General features: G+C 40.4%; 2 protein-coding genes across 2 annotated transcripts; both read left to right on the forward strand.

Annotated features, from left to right (window-relative positions):
• The first annotated feature begins 9,827 nt into the window (after nucleotides 1-9,827).
• Nucleotides 9,828-19,010, forward strand: LOC114285974 (protein FAR1-RELATED SEQUENCE 5-like). Its single transcript, XM_082918703.1, has 3 exons — nucleotides 9,828-9,958; nucleotides 17,909-18,097; nucleotides 18,179-19,010. The coding sequence occupies exons 1-3, from the start codon at nucleotides 9,828-9,830 to the stop codon at nucleotides 19,008-19,010; spliced, it is 1,152 nt and encodes a 383-aa protein (XP_082774829.1).
• Nucleotides 19,007-19,615, forward strand: LOC145822109 (protein FAR1-RELATED SEQUENCE 6-like). The gene has a single exon (XM_082918705.1). The coding sequence runs from the start codon at nucleotides 19,007-19,009 to the stop codon at nucleotides 19,613-19,615; it is 609 nt and encodes a 202-aa protein (XP_082774831.1).
• The last annotated feature ends 1,297 nt before the right edge of the window (nucleotides 19,616-20,912 follow it).

The following is a 20,912-nucleotide window of genomic DNA, read 5'->3' on the forward strand; positions in this document are numbered from 1 at the left end:
ATCTATTTTTACTATTTTAGCACCTTAAAATATATATTTTAATTTTTTCCCGATGATTTTGAAAGTTATTTACAAAAACTAATTGAGATCTTTTATTTTGTGAAAATAAATTAATTTTTTTACAAGATACATTACTTATTAATCCGATACAAGGTCACAAATGTTGAAAATATTAGCTATGTATTATTTAGCGAAAAGAATATAAAATTTTAAAGCACTTTAATCTCTCCTCTTCATGAAATATCAAACTTAAATATTTGTAAGGGTTGGTTTGGTATAAACTATATAATACAAAAAGTCAAAAAGTCACTATCCTATTTAAGTCACATCATCTTATTTAAATCACATCACCTCTCTAACACATCACATCAAACCCAACCCATATAAGCCTGTAAGAGGGGCTAATTTGAGCCCACTAAATTATTTAGGCCCAATAGCCCAAGATCAGTGGGCCCGAATTTATCGCAAGTCCAAGATTGGTGGGCTTGGATTTATCTCCGTCAAACGGGCTGAATGGCTCTAAGCCTCGAAAGGGTTCGGATCCACGAACCTAGAGACTTACTCGGGCCCGGACTCGAAAGGGTATTAAGCAAGCCTAGAGATCCGAGGCACTCAGACTCGAAAGGGTTCGGATCCACGAACCTAGAGGTCCTAAACACTTGGCTTCGAACGGATTCAGACGCAATCTAGAAGTCGCTCCGTTAATGAGTCCCAGAACACTTGCGGGCTCGGAGCTTTCCGGGATCTACGCACCAGAACCATGGGCGTAATGGAGTTCGAACAAAGGACCCGATCCCGAGGACGGTGAGTGGAGATAAATTCACTCTTCGGTTAAACTAGCCTATACCCGGGTCGAGGTGGCACGACCCCGGGGGGTCCATGAGACTCGGCAATATTTTGCGGCAGGACGTCCTCTGGGACTACCCCTGACCCTTTGGGATGATTGGGGATCATTGGTTAGGTGTGGCTAAGAAGAAGGGTTCGCCGAGGGATTGATCTCCTCTTCGGGGTTTTCTCATCCTCGGAGAAGTCACCTCCTCGGAGAGGTCACCTCCTCGGACAAGGTGGTTAGAGAGAATATCCCCCATGTGCCTTGCACATGGGCTCCATCCTACATCATGAGGTGCCTATAAATAGCACCCACCCATAGCTTTACAAGGGATGGATTTTGGAGATTTTTAACTCTTGGGAAAGAACTAATTTCCCTTCTCCATTATCAATCTTGAGAGTGAAAGTGGGAGATCCATGGGAGAGCCTTGCCATTATTCTTTCTCTAGCCACTTTGCCTTCTTCTTCACCCAATCTCTTATCTCCATCATCTTCTTTCTTTTGTGTTTCTTGAGTTGAGACCATTGAAGAATCTAAGCCTCTCATCATCTTCTAGAGAATTCGAAGTTGTTCTTCAAGGATCTTTGAAGATCTTCGAATTTTTCAACTCTTTTCTTGAACCCTCTCCTACATTTTGGCGACTCTGCTGGGGAGGCGGATTGGTTAATGGTCTCAACGAGATCTGGAATCCACACAACTCCAACAAGGATGGCGGGAGAAGATGAAGTTCACCAACAAGGATCCTCTAATGGTGGTGATGACAGAACCATGGCTCCAGATCAACCACTTTTGCTTGAAGCCATTCAAGGACTTCAGAATACTCAGCAAGAGATTCTTACCACTCTTCAAAATCTCACTCACACCATGTTGGTGATGAGTTCTAACTTTGCACCGGCGCCAAACGGAAATCAAACTGGTGGTGGAGTTATTCCCGCCGGAGCGCAAAATCAAATCCAAGGAGAAGTAGGCCCCAATCAGCCTATGGCTCATGGCAACACGGCCACAGTAACACATGCTCAAACCACAGTAGGCGGCGGCAGTTTGCCCATACCCGGGCTCCATGGCGTGCCAAGCCAAGATCCAATGGTGACTAGGGGAGTTTCTGGTGTAATGAATGGTGCTCCGGCGACTGTTGGTGTCCAGGAAAGCATAAGGAGCATGATGGCACAAAAGGGAGCTCTGCCCGTACCTAATCTTGTCACGCCACCAGTAAATGTTACCCAAGCACCAAGCGGGCCTCCTTTGGTGCCAACAACAAATCTGCAAGCACAACCCGGTATAGCAGCGCCGTACGGTGAACTTTACGGGCCTCAATTCAATGTCCCATCACCAACTGGCTTGTCTGTAGGCGCCGATGGCCAATATCGTCAAATGTCCTCACCAATGATGAATTCGCAGCACCAGAATGGCCAAGTCGCCCCTAGTTCAGTCTTCGGGTCCACAAGCCAAGTCCCGGGAATACCACCATCAAACTCTCTCCCTCAGCAGTTTCTCACTCTCGTCGATGTGCAGGCCATGTTCGATCTCGAACGGGGCAAGAGGACCTTACCCTCTTTGCCTGATCCAAACGTCAAGCCGCCTTACCCTATTGAGATGCTGAGCTATCCATACCCTGAGGGGTATACAGTGCCGAAGTTCATCAAGTTCGACGGCAAACAAGGAAATGCCCGAGAACATGTTGTGCGATTCATCGAGACTCTGGGTATTCATGGTTCAAACCACGTCCTCCGACTGAGAGAATTCTCTAAGTCCCTCACCGACCGAGCATATAGTTGGTATGTTAATTTGGCCCCAAACTCTGTTCGAAGTTGGGAGGAAATGGTTAACAAATTCCACTCCAAGTTCTTTCAAGTGGCGGAGAGGGTGACCACACTTACATTGTGTAAAGAGAAGCAACAAGAAAGTGAAGACATCCTTGACTACGTCAAAAGGTTTCAGGATAAGGCCGTAGATTGTCATGAAGCAGTCGAGGAGAGTTATCTGGTTCAGATCTGTCTAGAAGGGGCATTGAGCAGATACAAAATGTTTCTAGTTAATCACAAGCTACCCACCTTCTGGGCATTAATAGAAGCAGCTCGGAACATTAGCATTCCTCATGCTCAGGAGTCCGGATTTAAGGCCAGTTACAAGACTAGTTTCAAATCGTCTCGTGGACCTATTGTTGCTGCTGCCTTTGCCCCAGATACCCGAAATTCACAAGGAGGAGGTCATAGAGGCCAGAAGAGAAAGCAATATAATGGTGAAAAGGGAAATGTTTCTTATCCTTGTGGAATCGAGGAAGTGAAAGCTCTAGTTAAGGAATGGGTGGCTGACGGAGAGCTAAAATTGCCTTATGTTGAAGAAATGCCATCAAAAAAGGACCGTGAGAGCCCTGAATTCTGTGTCTACCATCGTACATTGAAACATCCGACAGAGAAGTGTTGGACTCTCAGGAAAATCTTCAGAGATAAAGTCGAGGCAGACGAATTGAGGTTCAAAAAGCAAGGGACTCAAGACATCCGAGAACAACCATATCCTCAACACCGAGACAAGGGCAAGAATGTTGCTATGAGAGCTTATGAAGGCCCGATGATCGAGGCTATCACCAATCTTGATGACGATGATTGTTATCTGGACGACATCCTCGAGCCAGAGGGTGAACAAGTTTACTATAGAAGTGCTTTCGATCCAGAGGGCAGAACATTTATGACTCATGACGAGGATCCCTTCGATTCAGAAGGAGGAGAAGAGTACTACGGAAGAGGAGGACACCATGTTTATGTGGCATCTTATTTTGAAGAGATCGAGGAGATGGTTAACTACGAGCCTCCAAGAGTGGAAAAAGATCCGGATCACTATGCCAAAACCTTGCAAGACTGTGTAAAGTTCAAGCAGTTCTTTGATCAGCTTGGACTTTCCAGGGAGGCAAGAACGGAAATCACCAAGTCTATCATTAATATAGCCGAGGCACACCATGAGGAATGCATGTCGACTGAGGGGTCTATCCCGAGGAAGGCAAAAGAGCAATCTAGTGCCATTACTTTCTCCGAGGCTGATCGGAAGTATCCTTTTTCTCACAATCGCCCGCTTTATGTGACTGTTTTTATTAACGGGGTTGAGTTCAAAAGGGCCTTTCTAGATAGTGGAGCCTCTATCAACATTATGACTCGCGCTACTCTAGAAAAAGCTGGAATCTCTGAAGAACGCATTGTGAAGCAGCCGATAGTCATCACTGGCTTCGGTGGAGAAAGGAGAGTTACTATCGGATGCGTAACAGTTGATTTAGCCGTTGGAGAGATTCGCTCGGCCACCAAGTTCCATGTTATCGATTCTGAGGCAAATTATCACATCATTCTAGGGAGGACCTGGATGCATAGATATGGGGCTGTACCATCGAGTTATCATCAGTGTGTTAAGGCTAAATGGGGAAAGAAGACGGTGACAATTCAGGCTACAGAAAGGCCTTTCGAGATCCATGAAGCTCATTATTCTGATGCCATCTACTTCACCGAACTGGCTGTCGAAGAAGTTCCCACCACCTCTAAGCCTCGAGGGGTCAAAATTCCTCGTTGGGAGGATATCAAAGATGACAAGGAGCCGATGGCAGAGTCAAGTAAGCGGGCAATGTCTAGAACAGAAAGTCCGCCTATTCCTCGGAAGGTGATGAAAGTCCGAGAAGGAGGCAAGATGGTGTACTATTTATGAAGGTGCGGGGAGTCGGTTTCTTCAGTCACCGACTCCGAGTCAAAAGAAGAGCCTCCTGACAATGATATAGTAATAAAGCCTGAAGTGGCTCCAGAATGTATACAAGATGGGCCGAAGCCTCAGCCCGAACAACTTATCGAAATAGATCTGAGTGATGGACAAGATGCACCGAGGCCGGTATTCGTAAGTTCGAGCCTTAGCCCAGAAAAGCGGGAACAGTTGTTAAAGTTCATAAGCCGATACTCAGATGTGTTTGCTTGGTCATATAAGGAAATGCCCGGACTAGATCCTGACCTAGTCTCCCTCTATCTTGATGTGTTCCCAAACTCCAAGCCAATTAAGCAAGCTGCTCGAAAATATCATCCAGATCTCGAAGAGAAGATTAAGGAGGAGATTGAAAAACTTCAACAGGCTGGTTTCATCCGGCCAATACAGTACCCCACGTGGTTAGCAAACATCGTGCCAGTAAAGAAGAAGAATGGCCAAATCAGAGTATGTGTAGACTTTCGAGATTTGAACAAATCTTGCCCGAAGGATGAATTCCCTCTTCCTCACATCGACACCCTCGTGGATACTACCTCGGGACACCAGATGTTCTCATTCATGGATGGATTCAGTGGATACAATCAGATTAAGATGGCTGAAGAGGACGCAGAAAAGACCGCTTTTAGAACACCTCTCGGAAACTTCTTCTATACAGTCATGCCTTTCGGACTCAAGAATGCCGGTGCAACTTACCAAAGGGCTATGACTGCAATCTTTCATGACATGATCTATCATGAGATGGAAGATTATATTGATGATCTAGTGGTGAAATCCAAGAAAGAAGAAGACCATCTCCGAGACCTTGAGAAGGTATTAAAGAGGTGCCAGAAATTCAAAATGAGGATGAATCCTCTCAAATGTGTTTTCGGGGTGACGGCCGGGAAGTTCCTTGGGTTTCTTGTACATAGGCATGGTATCGAGGCAGATGAAGACAAGGTCAAATCTATCAGAGCAATGCCTCCCCCGCATTCTCAGAAGGAGTTAAAGAAGTTCCTCGGGAAGGTGTCTTATATTCGGAGGTTTATCCCAGCACTGGCAGAGATCTCTGCGCCTTTCGGCTCTTTGTTAAAAGGAGATGCCAAGTTTGAGTGGAACCAAAAGCACCAAAAGGCCTTTGAGAGAATCAAGGCGGCCTTGACCTCGCCTCAGACCATGATAGCCCCGCAGCCCGGGGTGCCTCTAATGTTGTACCTAACTTCAACCCCCAAATCCATAGGGGCATTATTGGTCCAAGATGTAGATGGAGTAGAACGCCCGGTGTATTACATCAGTCGGAAGATTCGAGGAGCAGAAGTCCGATATACTCCAGTAGAGAGACATTGTTTAGCTTTGGTATTCACTGCCCAAAAGCTCAGACATTACTTCCTAGCACATCAGATTCAGATTGTTACTAGAAGTGATCTAATCCGATACCTCCTCAGCAAGCCTGCTCTAACCGGGAAGGTGGCAAGATGGTTGTTAGCACTGGGTGAATTCGAGATCACATGTGTAGCCCCCAAGGCGATTAAAAGCCAAGCCTTAGCTGATCTCCTTGCCCAATTTCCAAGTGGTGACTATGAACCAGTGAATGAAGAATTAAGAGGAGAGGTGCACACAACTATGGCTTCCGAGGAAAGCTTCTGGACATTGAGCTTTGACGGAGCAGCAGCCGGAGGGAAGGGAGGAACCGGGATAGTCCTTACAAGCAAAAGTGGGGAAAAGTTATATTTGTCTTATAAACTGGATTTCCATTGTTCGAATAACGAAGCCGAGTATGAGGCTCTTATTTTAGGCTTGATAGCAGCTGAGAAGCACAGTATCAAGAAGATTCGGATCCGGGGGGACTCAAAGCTGATAGTGAAGCAAGTTTCAGGACAGTTCGTCTTAAAGGAGCCTGCCTTGGCCACATATCGAACAACAGTCCAAAGGCTTCTTCACAAATTTCAGAAGGTCGAAATAGAGCATGTGCCTCGCTCCGACAACAAGTTTTTAGATGCCCTCGCAACATTAGGGGCAAGAGTTGACATTTCAGAGGAAGAGGCAACAATTGTTATCAAGAAGAGAACAGAACCTTCAATAATACCCGATGACAAAGGCCTTCCGGAGGACTGGAGAGGAGAAGTCCTCGAACAACTCAGAAGCAAAGTTGGAAAACTGACTATGGCCAAGCTTGCCCAATTCACAATTATTCAAGGTGAACTTTACTTCCGAGGAGGTACCGGATTCCTAGTCCGGTGTGTTGGCCAACAAGAAGCAAGCTTCCGGCTACAACAGATCCATGAAAAGTCTTGCGAGGATGAGGATATCAGTCTGTACAAAAAGATCCAAAGGCATGGCTATGATGGTGCATGATGGCCACAACCCGAGCAGCTGGTGAAAGCTTTCCAAATGATCTTGCAACTCTAGGGGCAAATGTCAACATTCCACGGAAGAAGTCTATCTATGACATTTACAGTTTGCATTTACTGCATTGTCCATGAAGTTCTATCTTTCTTATGTTATGAAGAAATTTATTTCCTCCATATTATGTATCTCCATTAAAAGTTATTTTCTCTACATTGTATATCTTCATTGTGTTATTTTGCTTGAAACAGTTTTCAATTTTGTTGCCCCTCAAAGAAGAAAAAGGAATGGTAGACTCAATTACCAACCTGAAGGGAGTTTTCTTGACACAGTAGAAGTATACTTCCACTCGGACCCCTGAAGAGCAGCCATGGCTTCCATCAATGCAAGCTTTGAGGGTCTCTCTTGCTGAAGTAGAGTGTGTGCTCCCACTCGGACTTCCGAAGAATAGCCCTTACTTCCATCAATGCAAGCTTCGAGGGTCTTTCTTATTGAAGTAGAGTGTGTGTTCCCATTTCGACTTCCAAAGAATAGCCCTTACTTCTATCAGTTCAAGCTTTAAGGATCTTTCTTGCTGAAGCAGAGTGTGTTCTCCGCCTCAGACTTTCGAAGAACAAATCTTGCTTCCATCAGTGCGAGCTTTGAGGGATAGCCTTTGCTTCCATTAGCTGCCGAAGTAGAAGTGCGCATCCACTCGGACATCCGAGAGACAGCCTTGTTTCTGCTCGGACTTCTGAGGGAGAGCCTTCCGAGGGACAACTCTTGCTCTCATTAGTGCGGGTCCGAAGAACAGCCCTTGATTTCATCAATACGAGCTCCGAGGATCTTTCTTTTCAAAGTAGAGTGAACTCTTACTCGAACTCCCGAGGGATAGCCTTTGCTTCCATTAGCTGCCGAAGTAGAAGTGCGCATCCACTCGGACTTCCGAGGGACAGCCTCGTTTCTGCTCGGACTTCTGAGGGACCGCCTTGTTTTCGCTCGAACTTCTGAGAGACAATCTTTACTTCTGTATGTGCAAGCTTGGTAGACTCGGTTATCTTCCAGAGGAATCTTTCTTGCCAAAGTAGGGTGTGTGCTACTGTCGGACTCCCGAGGGACAGTCTTGCTTTTGTTCGAACTTCTGAGGAACAGCCCTTGCTCTCATTAGTGCGGGTTCCAAGGGCTCCGAGGTCATGGATTTCAATCAAGAATTCATTTTCCTGAAATAGCAAAGCCAACAAACGAGACAAACAATATCAATTTCAGATCATGATTCAGGCATTATCAGAATGGGGCAACATCAACAAATAATAATGATCTATTTAAGCTACAACAATTCTACTCCTTTGAGCGAGTTCGTAAAAAATGCAACAATCAAGTTTTTGTCTCTTCGGGCCGGCTCCTCTCAAGCCGACGTAAAGCTACAACGGTCACGCAAAATTTTGGCATCAACTATATATTTCCCAAGCATCCACAAGTTAAACAAACAACAATATATCATCTTTATTATTCAACGAGAGGAAGAGGGAGCCGAATTTCATACTCACAAATTTGGGACTGTTAGAGGGGTGAAGTCGAAGCCGATGTTGGAAATTCAAGTTGAAATCAGAGAGGTTTTATAGACTGTAATCAACAGGACTGAGCTAGGCTGGGCAAGACCACACACGTTGCGTTGAGTGGGCGAACGTGCGTGGTCGGCGTTGGACAAGTTGAGGCCGGAGGCAGCAATGGTGTCGGAAAGAAGGTGGCGACCATACACGACGCGTTGAAAGGGCGACATGGTCCACGTTGATTAATCACGGCCGAATCCAGTGAGTATGCAAAAATCGAGATTCAAACTCTGAAAAAAAAATAGTGCCGGACTGTGAGACTAACGAGCTGGATGGTGTCAGGCAAAACCACACATCGCGTTGAGTGGGCGACGTGTGGTTCACGTTGAACAGCCGAAGACGAAGGCAAAGCATCGGGCATCCACTATTTATCTTCCGAGCATCTACAAGATCGACAAGACAATAATTAATTATTCAACAACATGACCTATACACAATATGAAGGACTTATTTTCTCGGATTTCTTTTGCAACAACATTTATTTATTCTACAAATTTCAAGACGAGCAAGTTCTTGAAAATGCAACAATCAAGGTTTTATCTATTCGGGTCGATTCCTCTAAAGCCAACGTAAAGCAACAATGTTCGAACAAAAGCCCGGCATCAACTATCTATTTCCTGAGCATCCACTGGATCAACAACAAACAATGATATACGACTCTATTTCTTTTACAATGACATTTTTTTTATTCTCCCAAGAAAGTGTTCAAGAAATTCAAGAATTGAGAGTTCATTTATCCCCTCGGATATCAAATTTAAAGGTTATAATATGCAAACAATGCTTCATCATTCCCAAATCAACAAAACAGTGCTGTGAGTACTTCCAATATCAACAATGAATTAGTGGAGATAGGCAAGATTGCAAAAATTCCAAATATGTATTTCGCAAATCAAAGCTCAAAGCATAAATATATATGTGTGTATATATATAATATGGTATAAGAAGGAGGAGAAGAGGGCTTTTGGTAGAAGTGGCAAGATCAGATTCAAAGCAACAATGAGCAAAGAAGAAATTGAGAATGGAGCAAACAGGTGGCGGAGCGGCTGGGCAGACCGACACCGTGCTGAGTCAGCCATGTGGTTGGCGTTGATTACTCACTGCTGGAACCACTGAGTGTAAAGCAAGGCCAAGATCTATGTGTTCGGAGCTTTAAAAAAAAAAAAAAATGTTGCTAAGCCAGGAGGGCACGGCCCCGACGAGGACAACGCACAGCCGAACCAACGGCGGCACTATTTTGGCGAGGTTGGAAAATGATGACGTTGCAGAGAGGTCGGGGGCGTCGGTGCTGGTCGGCGGAACTGAGCTCCGGTGTGTCTGGTTCTCCGAGAAGCTGCGTCGTCACACTAAAATGAAGCACCGATGGTGAAGCTGCAAGGAAGAGAAGCCAACGGGCAGCAGCGCCGGGCAGTCGAGGCCGGCAGTAGCAGTGGCGTCGGCGCTGGTCAGTCGAGGCCTGCAATGGCAGTGATGTTGCAGAGGAGTCGGCATCGGTGTGTCGGTGACGTCGGTGGTCTTCAGTAGTTGCAAAGCAAGCTGGTCACGGTGGCCTTTGGTTTGGTAGCTGCGAGGCATCAATTGAAGAAGAGCTGGGTTGGTCTTGTTCAAGAAGAAGAAAAGCTGGGTTAAAGAAGAAAGTGTATGCCATTAATTTAAAAGAAAAAATAAGAAGAAAGAGAAAGGTTAGATGGTCTTGGCGGCTGGAGGCAAACAGAAAAGAGAGGCTACATTGTTTAGGGTTTTGAGCCATCTCTTTAAATATAAAAAAAAAAAAGGGTGTGATATATGGAATAGGCCTCATATATTCTGAATATATATATGCATATATATAAGAGGCCAACCTATTTCCAAGCCCAAAAAGAAAAAAAAATTTGATTTCTTATCTTAATTCTTATTTCTTTTACTTGGAGTAAAAAAAAAAAGGGGGGTTTTGTATTTTTCAATACTTGGAGAAGTGAAAATGTAATTATCAATATTCAAAAAAAAAAAAAAAAGTACAAAAAAATAAAATTTTTGCTTGTCAATTTTTTCTGTAAATTGAAGTGCGTCATCAACTTTATCCATAGGCTCTGTCGTGACAAAATGTTTTTTTTTGGGGAACGTGATGCGAAACAGGGTCGAAGAAATGACAGTATGCATGTTTGAGAAATTTAAAATTTCTCATACACGCAAGGGGCAAATGTAAGAGGGGCTAATTTGAGCCCACTAAATTATTTAGGCCCAATAGCCCAAGATCAGTGGGCCCGAATTTATCGCAAGTCCAAGATTGGTGAGCTTGGATTTATCTCCGTCAAACGGGCTGAATGGCTCTAAGCCTCGAAAGGGTTCGGATCCACGAACCTAGAGACTTACTCGGGCCCGGACTCGAAAGGGTATTAAGCAAGCCTAGAGATCCGAGGCACTCGGACTCGAAAGGGTTCGGATCCACGAACCTAGAGGTCCTAAACACTTGGCTTCGAACGGATTCAGACGCAATCTAGAAGTCGCTCCGTTAATGAGTCCCAGAACACTTGCGGGCTCGGAGCTTTCCGGGATCTACGCACCAGAACCATGGGCGTAATGGAGTTCGAACAAAGGACCCGATCCCGAGGACGGTGAGTGGAGATAAATTCACTCTTCGGTTAAACTAGCCTATACCCGGGTCGAGGTGGCACGACCCCGGGTGGTCCATGAGACTCGGCAATATTTTGCGGCAGGACGTCCTCTGGGACTACCCCTGACCCTTTGGGATGATTGGGGATCATTGGTTAGGTGTGGCTAAGAAGAAGGGTTCGCCGAGGGATTGATCTCCTCTTCGGGGTTTTCTCATCCTCGGAGAAGTCACCTCCTCGGAGAGGACACCTCCTCGGACAATGTGGTTAGAGAGAATATCCCCCATGTGCCTTGCACATGAGCTCCATCCTACATCATGAGGTGCCTATAAATAGCACCCACCCATAGCTTTACAAGGGATGGATTTTGGAGATTTTTAACTCTTGGGAAAGAACTAATTTCCCTTCTCCATTATCAACCTTGAGAGTGAAAGTGGGAGATCCATGGGAGAGCCTTGCCATTATTCTTTCTCTAGCCACTTTGCCTTCTTCTTCACCCAATCTCTTATCTCCATCATCTCCTTTCTTTTGTGTTTCTTGAGTTGAGACCATTGAAGAATCTAAGCCTCTCATCATCTTCTAGAGAATTCGAAGTTGTTCTTCAAGGATCTTCGAAGATCTTCGAATTTTTCAACTCTTTTCTTGAACCATCTCCTACAAAGCCAATAAGTCAAAAAGTGTACTTTTTTAGATCATCCCAAACCAAATCTTTATACAACACGATTTTTGTATGCACCATACAAAATTTTATGTCAATAATTATTAAGCATATATCACAATAAAATGTGACTAACTGGTGCATCTTATTAAGCATAAATCCCCTTTTATAGGATTCGGATTATAGCCCAAGTGGTTTGACCAGTATGAAGTGTTAGGTTGGAGTTTATAGAGAGATATTAATAAGTATAAATATATAATAATAATAATAAAAAAACTTGTTAATACATTGTGTAAAAAATAAAAATAAAAAATATATATATATATATATATATTTTTGTGAAATATATTTTTATTTTTTTCGATAAAGTGGTAGCACATCATCATAGCATTTTACCGAACCGTTGTCTTCTATTTGTCATTTACGTAATTTAACATGAGTTCGGATTTGTTTAATAAATTCTTATTTAACATTTATGTTGCAGTTTTTTTTATTAATATTTATAAAAAAATTATAAATTATAAACAAAACTTCATAAAATGTATTTATTTTTGTTTTTAAAAAATCATAAGTATGAAAATAATATATTTTTTCATTTGTTTTGGAAACAAAAATTCATTTCTTTGTTCTCCCCAACTCCCTCCAACTATCACCCATTACTTGTGACTATGGCAGCAACTACCTTAGCCACTATTTTCTATTGACAATCATTTTCGTTCATCTCCTCTCACTTTTTCTCAAAACAAGGTTTGGAAACATGTATGTATCAAATATGTTTAACACTTTTTAAAATAAAAAATAATAAATTGTAAACGTTACTAAAATAAATTAAGATAAATTATAAATACGCTTTTTGGGATTTGATTAAAATATGAATAGCCTCCTGCAGTTTTGAAAATTACATTTCACCCTTGAGGTTTTTAATTTTATAACAAATCGTCAATTTTATTAATAAATCATCAAGTCAATTAACAGTTAATAATGATGTTATAAATATGTTTTAATTAATAATTTATGTAATTTTATTATTGTATAGAAGAGCAATTATGAATTTTATTTTTTTAGTTAATTTTGTTAAATAAAAAATACTAACAAGGATGTATTTGTAATTTTCTAAACCACAAGGGACAATCTGTACTTTAAGCAAATCTCAAGAGGTGTATTTGTAATTTACCTAATGAATTATTAAGAAATCATATATCTGTTTCTCAACATAAAAAAATAAAAAAATTGGCTACATATAAGCTACTAACTTGGGATTTGCTTTTTTTTGGCCTTTTTTTTTTTTTTTTTTTTTTTTTGCTTATTTTCGTCTATAGGGAGTTTTTTATAAAAAAAATTCAAAAAAAATTAGGTTTTTTGATTCAATTCAATAAGGCGAATCGAAAATTTATAATTTTTTAAAAAAATTCTGAAAAGACAAAAATAAGCAATCTTTTTTTTGATTTATTTTGACTTTTTAATTTTTTTTTGAATTTTTTATAAAAAATATACATTTTAGATTTGTCTCAACAAAAATGGATTGGAAAAGTAAAAAAATTAATAAAAATAAAAAAAATTAGGAAAAGAGATGATTTTTGTTTGAATTGCCACAAGAGGTGCATGAGAGGTACTTTCCAGTCTGTTAATGGTACCATAAAGGCTGTTTGATAAAAGTGATTCATTGTACTCAACTTTGCCTTCGTTTGGGAAGTGTGTTGGCTTTTTAGCTTTTTAACTTTTTTAACTATTTTAGCTTGGGCTTAAAAGCTTGATTTAGGAATGACCTTTTGACTTTTTGGCTTTTTTGAGTTTTTTTGTGAGAGAAGAATGTAATGATTATGGGTTGGATGTGATGTTTTGTTTGTTATGGTTAAAATAGCCTATTTTATCTTTTGTGGCTAAAATAGCCAAAAAAAAACCCAAGAACCAACTTGCCAAACAGAGGTAACATCTTCAGCTTTTACTTGACAAGGTACATTCGCAAATGGTTCAAAAATAAAAATAAAAAAATGAAAAAGATACATTTGCAAGGGCATTGCCTCTAGAAAAAAAGAAAAAAAAAGAAGTAAGACTCATGATCATAACTATTCTTATAATGATATATGATAATTGATATGTTAATTTTTATTTAAAATCTCTAAAAATATATATATATATATATACATATATATATATATATATATACATATTTAATTTGATTCATAATAACATATTAAGTGTCAACATTTTAATTTGTTAAATGCTCAAACTTAATTCTTTTGTCGCATTATTTATTGTGAGTCTAAATTATAAATCTCTAACATTTTTTCTATTAACTTAGGGGTGATTTGGAAAGTTAGGCTTCGTTTGGCATGTTAGGTTTTTTGGTTATTTTAGCCGCAAAAAGGCAAAATAGGCTTTTTTGCTTAATAAGACAAAATATCACATCCAAATCATAATTATTGTATTTTTTCTCTCACAAAAGTCAAAAAAATAAAAAAGTCTATCTTAAACGAGACTTTTTAATTCCAGACTAAAATAGCCAAAAAGTCAATCCATATCCCAAACGAACCCTTAGATATAAGCTAGTTTTTTGGCTTTTTAAATTTTTTTGCCTTTTTATGTATAAAAAATACAATTCCATTTCGTAGCTCGAAATGGCGTGGGTCGAAAGGCCCAAAATTTGACCTTTCTTTGCACACCCACCTTTTCTTCTTTGTACACAGGTAATTCTTACCAAACTCAGACATTTCGTTTCCAAAAAAAAAAGAAGAAAAACAAGAACACAGTATAGAGAGTGAGAGAGAGGACGCCGATCAAGGTTGTGTGTGCGAAAGGATGCCGCCGACGAGGCTGCTTGTAATAACCTTCAACACTGCTTACCGATAAACATTGATTACCATTGAACTGAACTGATCACGACTGATAATTGAACTGATTAAAGTACTGAACTGACTGACTGACCTGATTAAAGTACTGAACTGACTGACTGAAAACTGGAACTGAATTGACTGAGTATGTACGTTAATTTGTATTCTATCTGTTTGATTGTTTATTTGATCTGTTCACGTTTTATGTTTAAACTGTTAATTGAAGGCCTTATCGGCAGCCGAACCGGGAATTGATTAATGTTTAATGATTCTCATAATTAATGTGAATTTATGGTATATTTATCTGAAAATTGATTAGGTATGATTAAATTAGATTAAAATGAGCTTAATTGCAATGGTTGCTCTATTTACCTTAGAGCCATTGTTAGTGGCCCACTACCTAGTCACTATTAGAGCCTTGCATACTTGAATCAAAACATTTTCCTCAGCCATATATCTTGTTCAACCGGCCATAGAGAGAGAGAGACTTGAGGAGTTGATTTCATCTCAATATTGCTTGGTAATTGAAGAAATTGAAGGTTGGCTGTGAATTGAGCTTCCTTGCCTTGAATACTAGACTTAGGTAGGAGATTTAACCTTCTAGTAATGTATTTGAGCTTGTTCATGCTTAGTTTTTGAGCCTCTAGTGATTTGAGCCTTGAATTGGTCCATATATGTTGAATTCATGCATGCATGTTAGTATTGTTGGATTTTGAGTTGAGTTCATAGCAATTGTCACATGCATGTCCATGTTTTGAGTGTAGTCCATGTTTTCATCTTGTTTTTGGATCAATTGGCTCCTTAGAGCATCAAATTAAGCTTTGAGTTGTTTTAAATTCATGCGTGTTTGCATGTTCATCCTGTTCTTGAAAATGGTTTGAAATTGAGTTTGAATTAAACACCCTTGGGTTTTGATTTCTCAAATTGAGCTTTGAACCATGTTATTCTATGTGTTTACAAATGTTTTCTGGAAATTCAGCCCAAGAGGTCGAGTTTTGACTTGTTAAAACTTGGTTTTTGGCTTGGAGGTGCAATCTGGGTTTTCCAGATTTTGCACTTCCGCTCGAGCGGGGACTAGTGACCCTCGAGCGTGGAATCCGAGCATCCAGTATTTTTCTCTACACTATTTTACAGTCCGCTCGAGCGGAGGATTGGGCGCTCGAGCGGAGGCATGTGTCTCACGATCGAGCGGGCGTCGAGCGTCCGTCGAGCGGAGATTTCACCCATCCAGTACTTTTACAGTACGCTCGAGCGGGAAAGTTGACGCTCGAGCGTGTACCTTTGTTGCATGACCGCTCGAGCGGGGAAACCTGCGCTCGAGCGGGACTCTATTTTTCTGAAACTTCTAAAACTGCTTTTTGAGTACATCTTTGCATCCTCATCCCATTCTAGGCATTCTTAGGCCTAGTTTAAGGCATCTTACTGAGGATATAGATGTAGAACACACCGAGGCATTAGGGGTTAAGTTACTATCTTTCCCAGCTGTGTAGCTTAGTGTGTTCAATCTGTTAACTGTGTAGGGTTGGCGACTGGAGAGGCACGCTCTAGCATACCGTAGCCCAAACTCTGTGAGTAACGATTGTGTAAAGATATGTTCAAAAATGATTATTTTCTGAACAACTGAACTGTACTGTTTCTGAATTGAATACCGTTAATTGAATGAATGTATGTCCTATATTCTGAACTGTATTGTGGCATCCTTAGCACCTACTGTTTACTGTTTACTGTTACTGTTACAGAGATCTCTGTCGGTTCCCTTGTTAGAACCACCACTGTTTACTGACTGATGGCCATCATTACTGTTCGGTCTTTTAAGACCTACTGTTTACTGTACTGATATGCTAATGGATGTACCACATATGACTGTACTGACTGAATGACTGAAATACTGTTTAAATGAACTGTTTTCATACTGTAAGGACATTCATTCTTAACCCCTTTACGCATTATGTTATTCACTGGGCTTTAGCTCACTGCTCATATATATATGTAGGTGTTCAGGCACCAGACCGCAGCTAGGAGCGTCAGAGTTACTCCAGTTTTGTCAAGCCAGCCTATGTGCCTCACTGTGAGGTTCCGAGCCTATCGTGTTAAGGCTTAGGGGTGTTTTACAATTCCCCCTTCTGCACTGTCTTGCTGTTTTGTAATAATCGAATGGATTGTATAGACTGAACGTTTACTGTACTGCTATGTAAGGGATGGAGTCCCTAGTCTGAATAATTGTATATATTGTGTATACTGTTCTATACTGATTATGTATATATGTATGAAAGTCTTTTTGCATACAGACTGTCACAGCTCATTGGACATTATTTCTTTACTGTTTTGGCTTCCGCCAGGCCCTGTACTCTGTTTTAATGTGCTACTGTTAAGCAGGCCTTTGGTAATCTCGGATTACTGGCCGGTTACGGTGCTAAACCCATAGGGCCGGGTTTGGGTCGTGACACTGTTGCCACTGCCGCTACTGCTGTGTACGCGAAAGATGCCGCCGTCGCTGCATGTGTGTGCCGAAAGGTGAGTGAAATAAAAATTAATGTGGTATGATCTGGTCTCCGAGAAATATGTTTCTCGTAGCAGATTGAATACATTATTAACACAATCCCATTTCATAGCAGATTGAATACATTATTAACACAATCCCATTTTGTAGCTCGATGAAATGTTCTGTTGATCGAAATGTTAATGAGCTGTTGATAAAATGTTCTGTTGATCGTGGTTCGAAATGTTTTGTTGATCTGTTGATAAAATGTTCTGTTGTGTTAATCTTGTTAATGAGATTGTTTTTTGTTAATCTTGATAAAATGTTTTATCAAGATTAAAATTTTATCAACATTATTAACATATTTATTCTTGTTAATGAGATTGTTGTTATGAGATGAGATTGTTAATCTTGTTACGAAATGGGTTGTTTTTTGTTGATGAAAAAAAATGTTGTATTGATGAAATCTGCTGCTGTTAGGGAACATTGTTGTTGATGAAAAATATGCTCTGTTGATGAAATCTGGTGCTATTAAGGAACATTGTTGTTGATGAAAATTAAAAAGGAACTTCATGGAAATTTAACAAGATTAACAAAATTCACATTGTTGTTGTTATGAAATATACTGCTGTTACAAAATTAACATTGTTGTTATGAAATCTGTTACAAAATTAGCATTGTTGTTGTTATGAAATCTGTTCATAACAAGGAATTTCATGAATTCCAAATTCAATGTTCTGTTCTATTCAATGAACTTCATGAATTCAAAATTAATTCAATGAATAATTCAATGCTCATAACAAGGTATTGTTATATAGATTGCCATTTTGGCAGGGATCCACTTACTTGAAAGTTATGTTTTCTATAATTAGATTCCATTGAAGGGCACTCCACATCAAGTCACTTACTTTCCTGAGAAGAATCTGTACCCACGTTGAAGCTAAAATGGATGTTGATTCAATGAATAATTCATTCAATGTGAGTGAGGAAGTTAAAGAACAAGATAGCAATGTTGAATTTAATGAAAGTGGTGAAGTTGAAGAATCGAAGAAAGGGATGTGTTTTATCTCCAAGTAAGAAGTACACACATTTTATGCAAAATATGTGAAACAACTTGGATTTGCTATAACTTATAGAACACAAAATGTAACAAGGGATGGGGAAGTAAAGTACTTTGGAATTGAATGTACTCAGGTGCGGAATAGAACAAAAAGATCAGAAGTAAATCCCCTCGAACCATCTTTGTCATCAAAAATAGATTGTAAAGCAAGGGTTCGAGCCACTCTACAAAAAGATGGAAGATATAAGTTAACCATACTTGTGCTTGAGCACACTCATGATTTCATTCCGAGTGACTCACAGCATTTTCCAATGAATAAGAGGATTCTTACTCCGGTGAAGAGGAGACTAGAAGTTAATGATGCAACAGGGATTGGGGTGGCTAGGAATTTTCATTCCATAGTTGTTGAAGCGGGGGGATATGAGGCATTAACGTTTGATGAACAAGATGCAAGGAATTATATTCAAAATGCTAGAAGATTGAGACTTGGGGTAGGCGACGCCGAATCAGCTACATTTTATTTTCATAAAATGCAACAACAAAATTCGAACTTCTATTTGGCAACTGACCTTGATGAAGATGGTCGCATGCGAAACTTGTTTTGGGCGGATGCAAGGAGTAGGGCGACTTATAAAGCATTTGGGGATGTTGTCTCTTTTGACACAACCTATTTGACAAACAAATATGATATGTCATTTGCTCCGTTTGTAGGAGTTAATCACCACAGTCACTCAATTTTGTTTGGTTGTGGATTGTTAAGTAATGAGAACACGGAGACATTTGTTTGGCTTTTCAAAGAATGGTTAAGTTGCATGTTAGATGCTCCCCCAAAAGCGATAATAACTGACCAGTGCAGAGCTATGCAAGATGCCATAGAAATTGTCTTCCCACAGGCTCGGCATCGTTGGTGTTATGGCATATTATGAAGAAAATTCCGGAGAAATTGAGAGGATATTTGCAATATGAGTCCACAAAGGTTGCTTTGAGTAATCCAGTTTATGATTCATTCACAAAAGATGAATTTGAGGAATACTGGGAATCAATGATTGAAAATTTTAATTTGAATGATAACGAGTGGTTGGGGGGATTATACCATGAGCGACATAGGTGGATTCCTGCCTATGTTAAAGACATATTTTGGGCTAGCATGCCAACTACACAACAAAGTGAGAGTATGAATGCATTCTTTGATGGATATGTGAACTCCAAGACAACCTTAAAGCAATTTGTTGAGCAGTATGACAATGCGTTGAGAAGTAAGGTAGAGAAGGAGACAAAAGCAGATTTTAAGTCTCGTAACAAATCGTATGATTGTTTAACGGTGTATCGTTTGGAGAAGCAATTTCGTGCAGCTTACACTAATTCAAAATTTAAAGAAGTTCAACTAGAAATGAAGTGTCCTCGTGCTACTTCTCGGGTATTAAAGGAGTTAATTAACTCCACTCCCCATTCTCTGGTTCCTAGCCATGCCATTGACAGAATTGTTTGGCTCCCTGCTACTGATGGCAAGTTCTCTATTAATTTCACTTAGAATTCCTGGAGAAAGTCTTTTGCCAAGGTCTCTTGGGCAGGTTTGCTTTGGGGTAATCATAGTATCCCGAAAGCCAGTTTTGTGACTTGGATGGCTATTCATGGTCGTCTTTACACTGGGGACAAGTTATCTTGTTTTGGTTATACGCATACTGGTAATTATGGTTTCTGTCATAACCATTATGAGGATCACAACTATTTTTTTTTCCACTGTCCTTTTTCGGATAATGTTTGGAAGGAGCTTCAGTCTAGGATTACTGTATCCTGGCCTTGTCTTGAATGGCCTGAATTGGTCAATCATATTTCTAAACTTGTTAAGGGTAATTCTGTGGGTGCTATCATTTCCAGACTTGGGCTCACTTGCACTGTTTACCAATTGTGGCTTGCTAGAAATAACAAAATTTTTAACAATGATGCTTACCCTGAAGCTGTTGTTGTAAAGCGGATTATGGATATGATTAGGTTTAGAATGTTGTCCATAACCAACTTGAAAAATCATTCTAATGACAGCTGGTTTCTAAACAAGTGGAGGCTACCTACCTCTATCTTGAAAGAGAGATGTAGTGATGGTAGCAGAAGAACTTTGAGTGATGTAAGATCAGATAATGTGGGTTGAGTGGCTTGTGAGCACAAACTGTGGGTTATATAATTGCTTGCTAATTTTGCAGTGCTTACAAGCTGGATTGAGTGTTGCTATTTACCATAAATTGAGGGTTGAGTTTTGGTAGCCAAATACACATTTCATTCCACTGTCCACAGAGTGTTTTCTAATTGTGACAAATATATATATTGCTGTTACACTTTTTTGCAGGTGTTTGACGGGGCTGAAGTTGTATAATGGGACCTTCTCTTGTGGGTTGAGTGTTGAGAGACTATATATTGAGTGTTATTCGTTATCTGCCGAGTGGTGTGAGGCTATATATTGTGGGTTAAGTGTTGTGAGCCCCTACATTATATGCATTATACCATTTGTCCTGTACATATTCAGGTTTCTGTTTGGCTGCTCTCTCATTATCTATATGGTTGAACATGTTTTATTAAATCTCCAAACTTTAAGATTTGGGTTGCAGCTGTTAAGGATGATGGCAGGTTTACGGCTATTTTGCTGTTGGTGTTACGTCTGTATAGCTATTTTGGGTTTCACTAACCTTCCTAGCTTGAAGATGGAAGAATCACTTGTAAAGAATGCTGGTTATAAGATGTGCTTACATAAAAGCTGCTGGGGTGTGTACATTTTCGCTGCTGCTGGCAAGTGTAATAGCAAAGTGAAGGCCATGTTTTCGTCTTTTGTGACGAAG

The sequence above is a fragment of the Camellia sinensis genome, chromosome 3 (assembly GCF_055761805.1).
Source record: "Camellia sinensis isolate YWXY chromosome 3, ASM5576180v1, whole genome shotgun sequence".
NCBI lineage: Eukaryota > Viridiplantae > Streptophyta > Magnoliopsida > Ericales > Theaceae > Camellia > Camellia sinensis.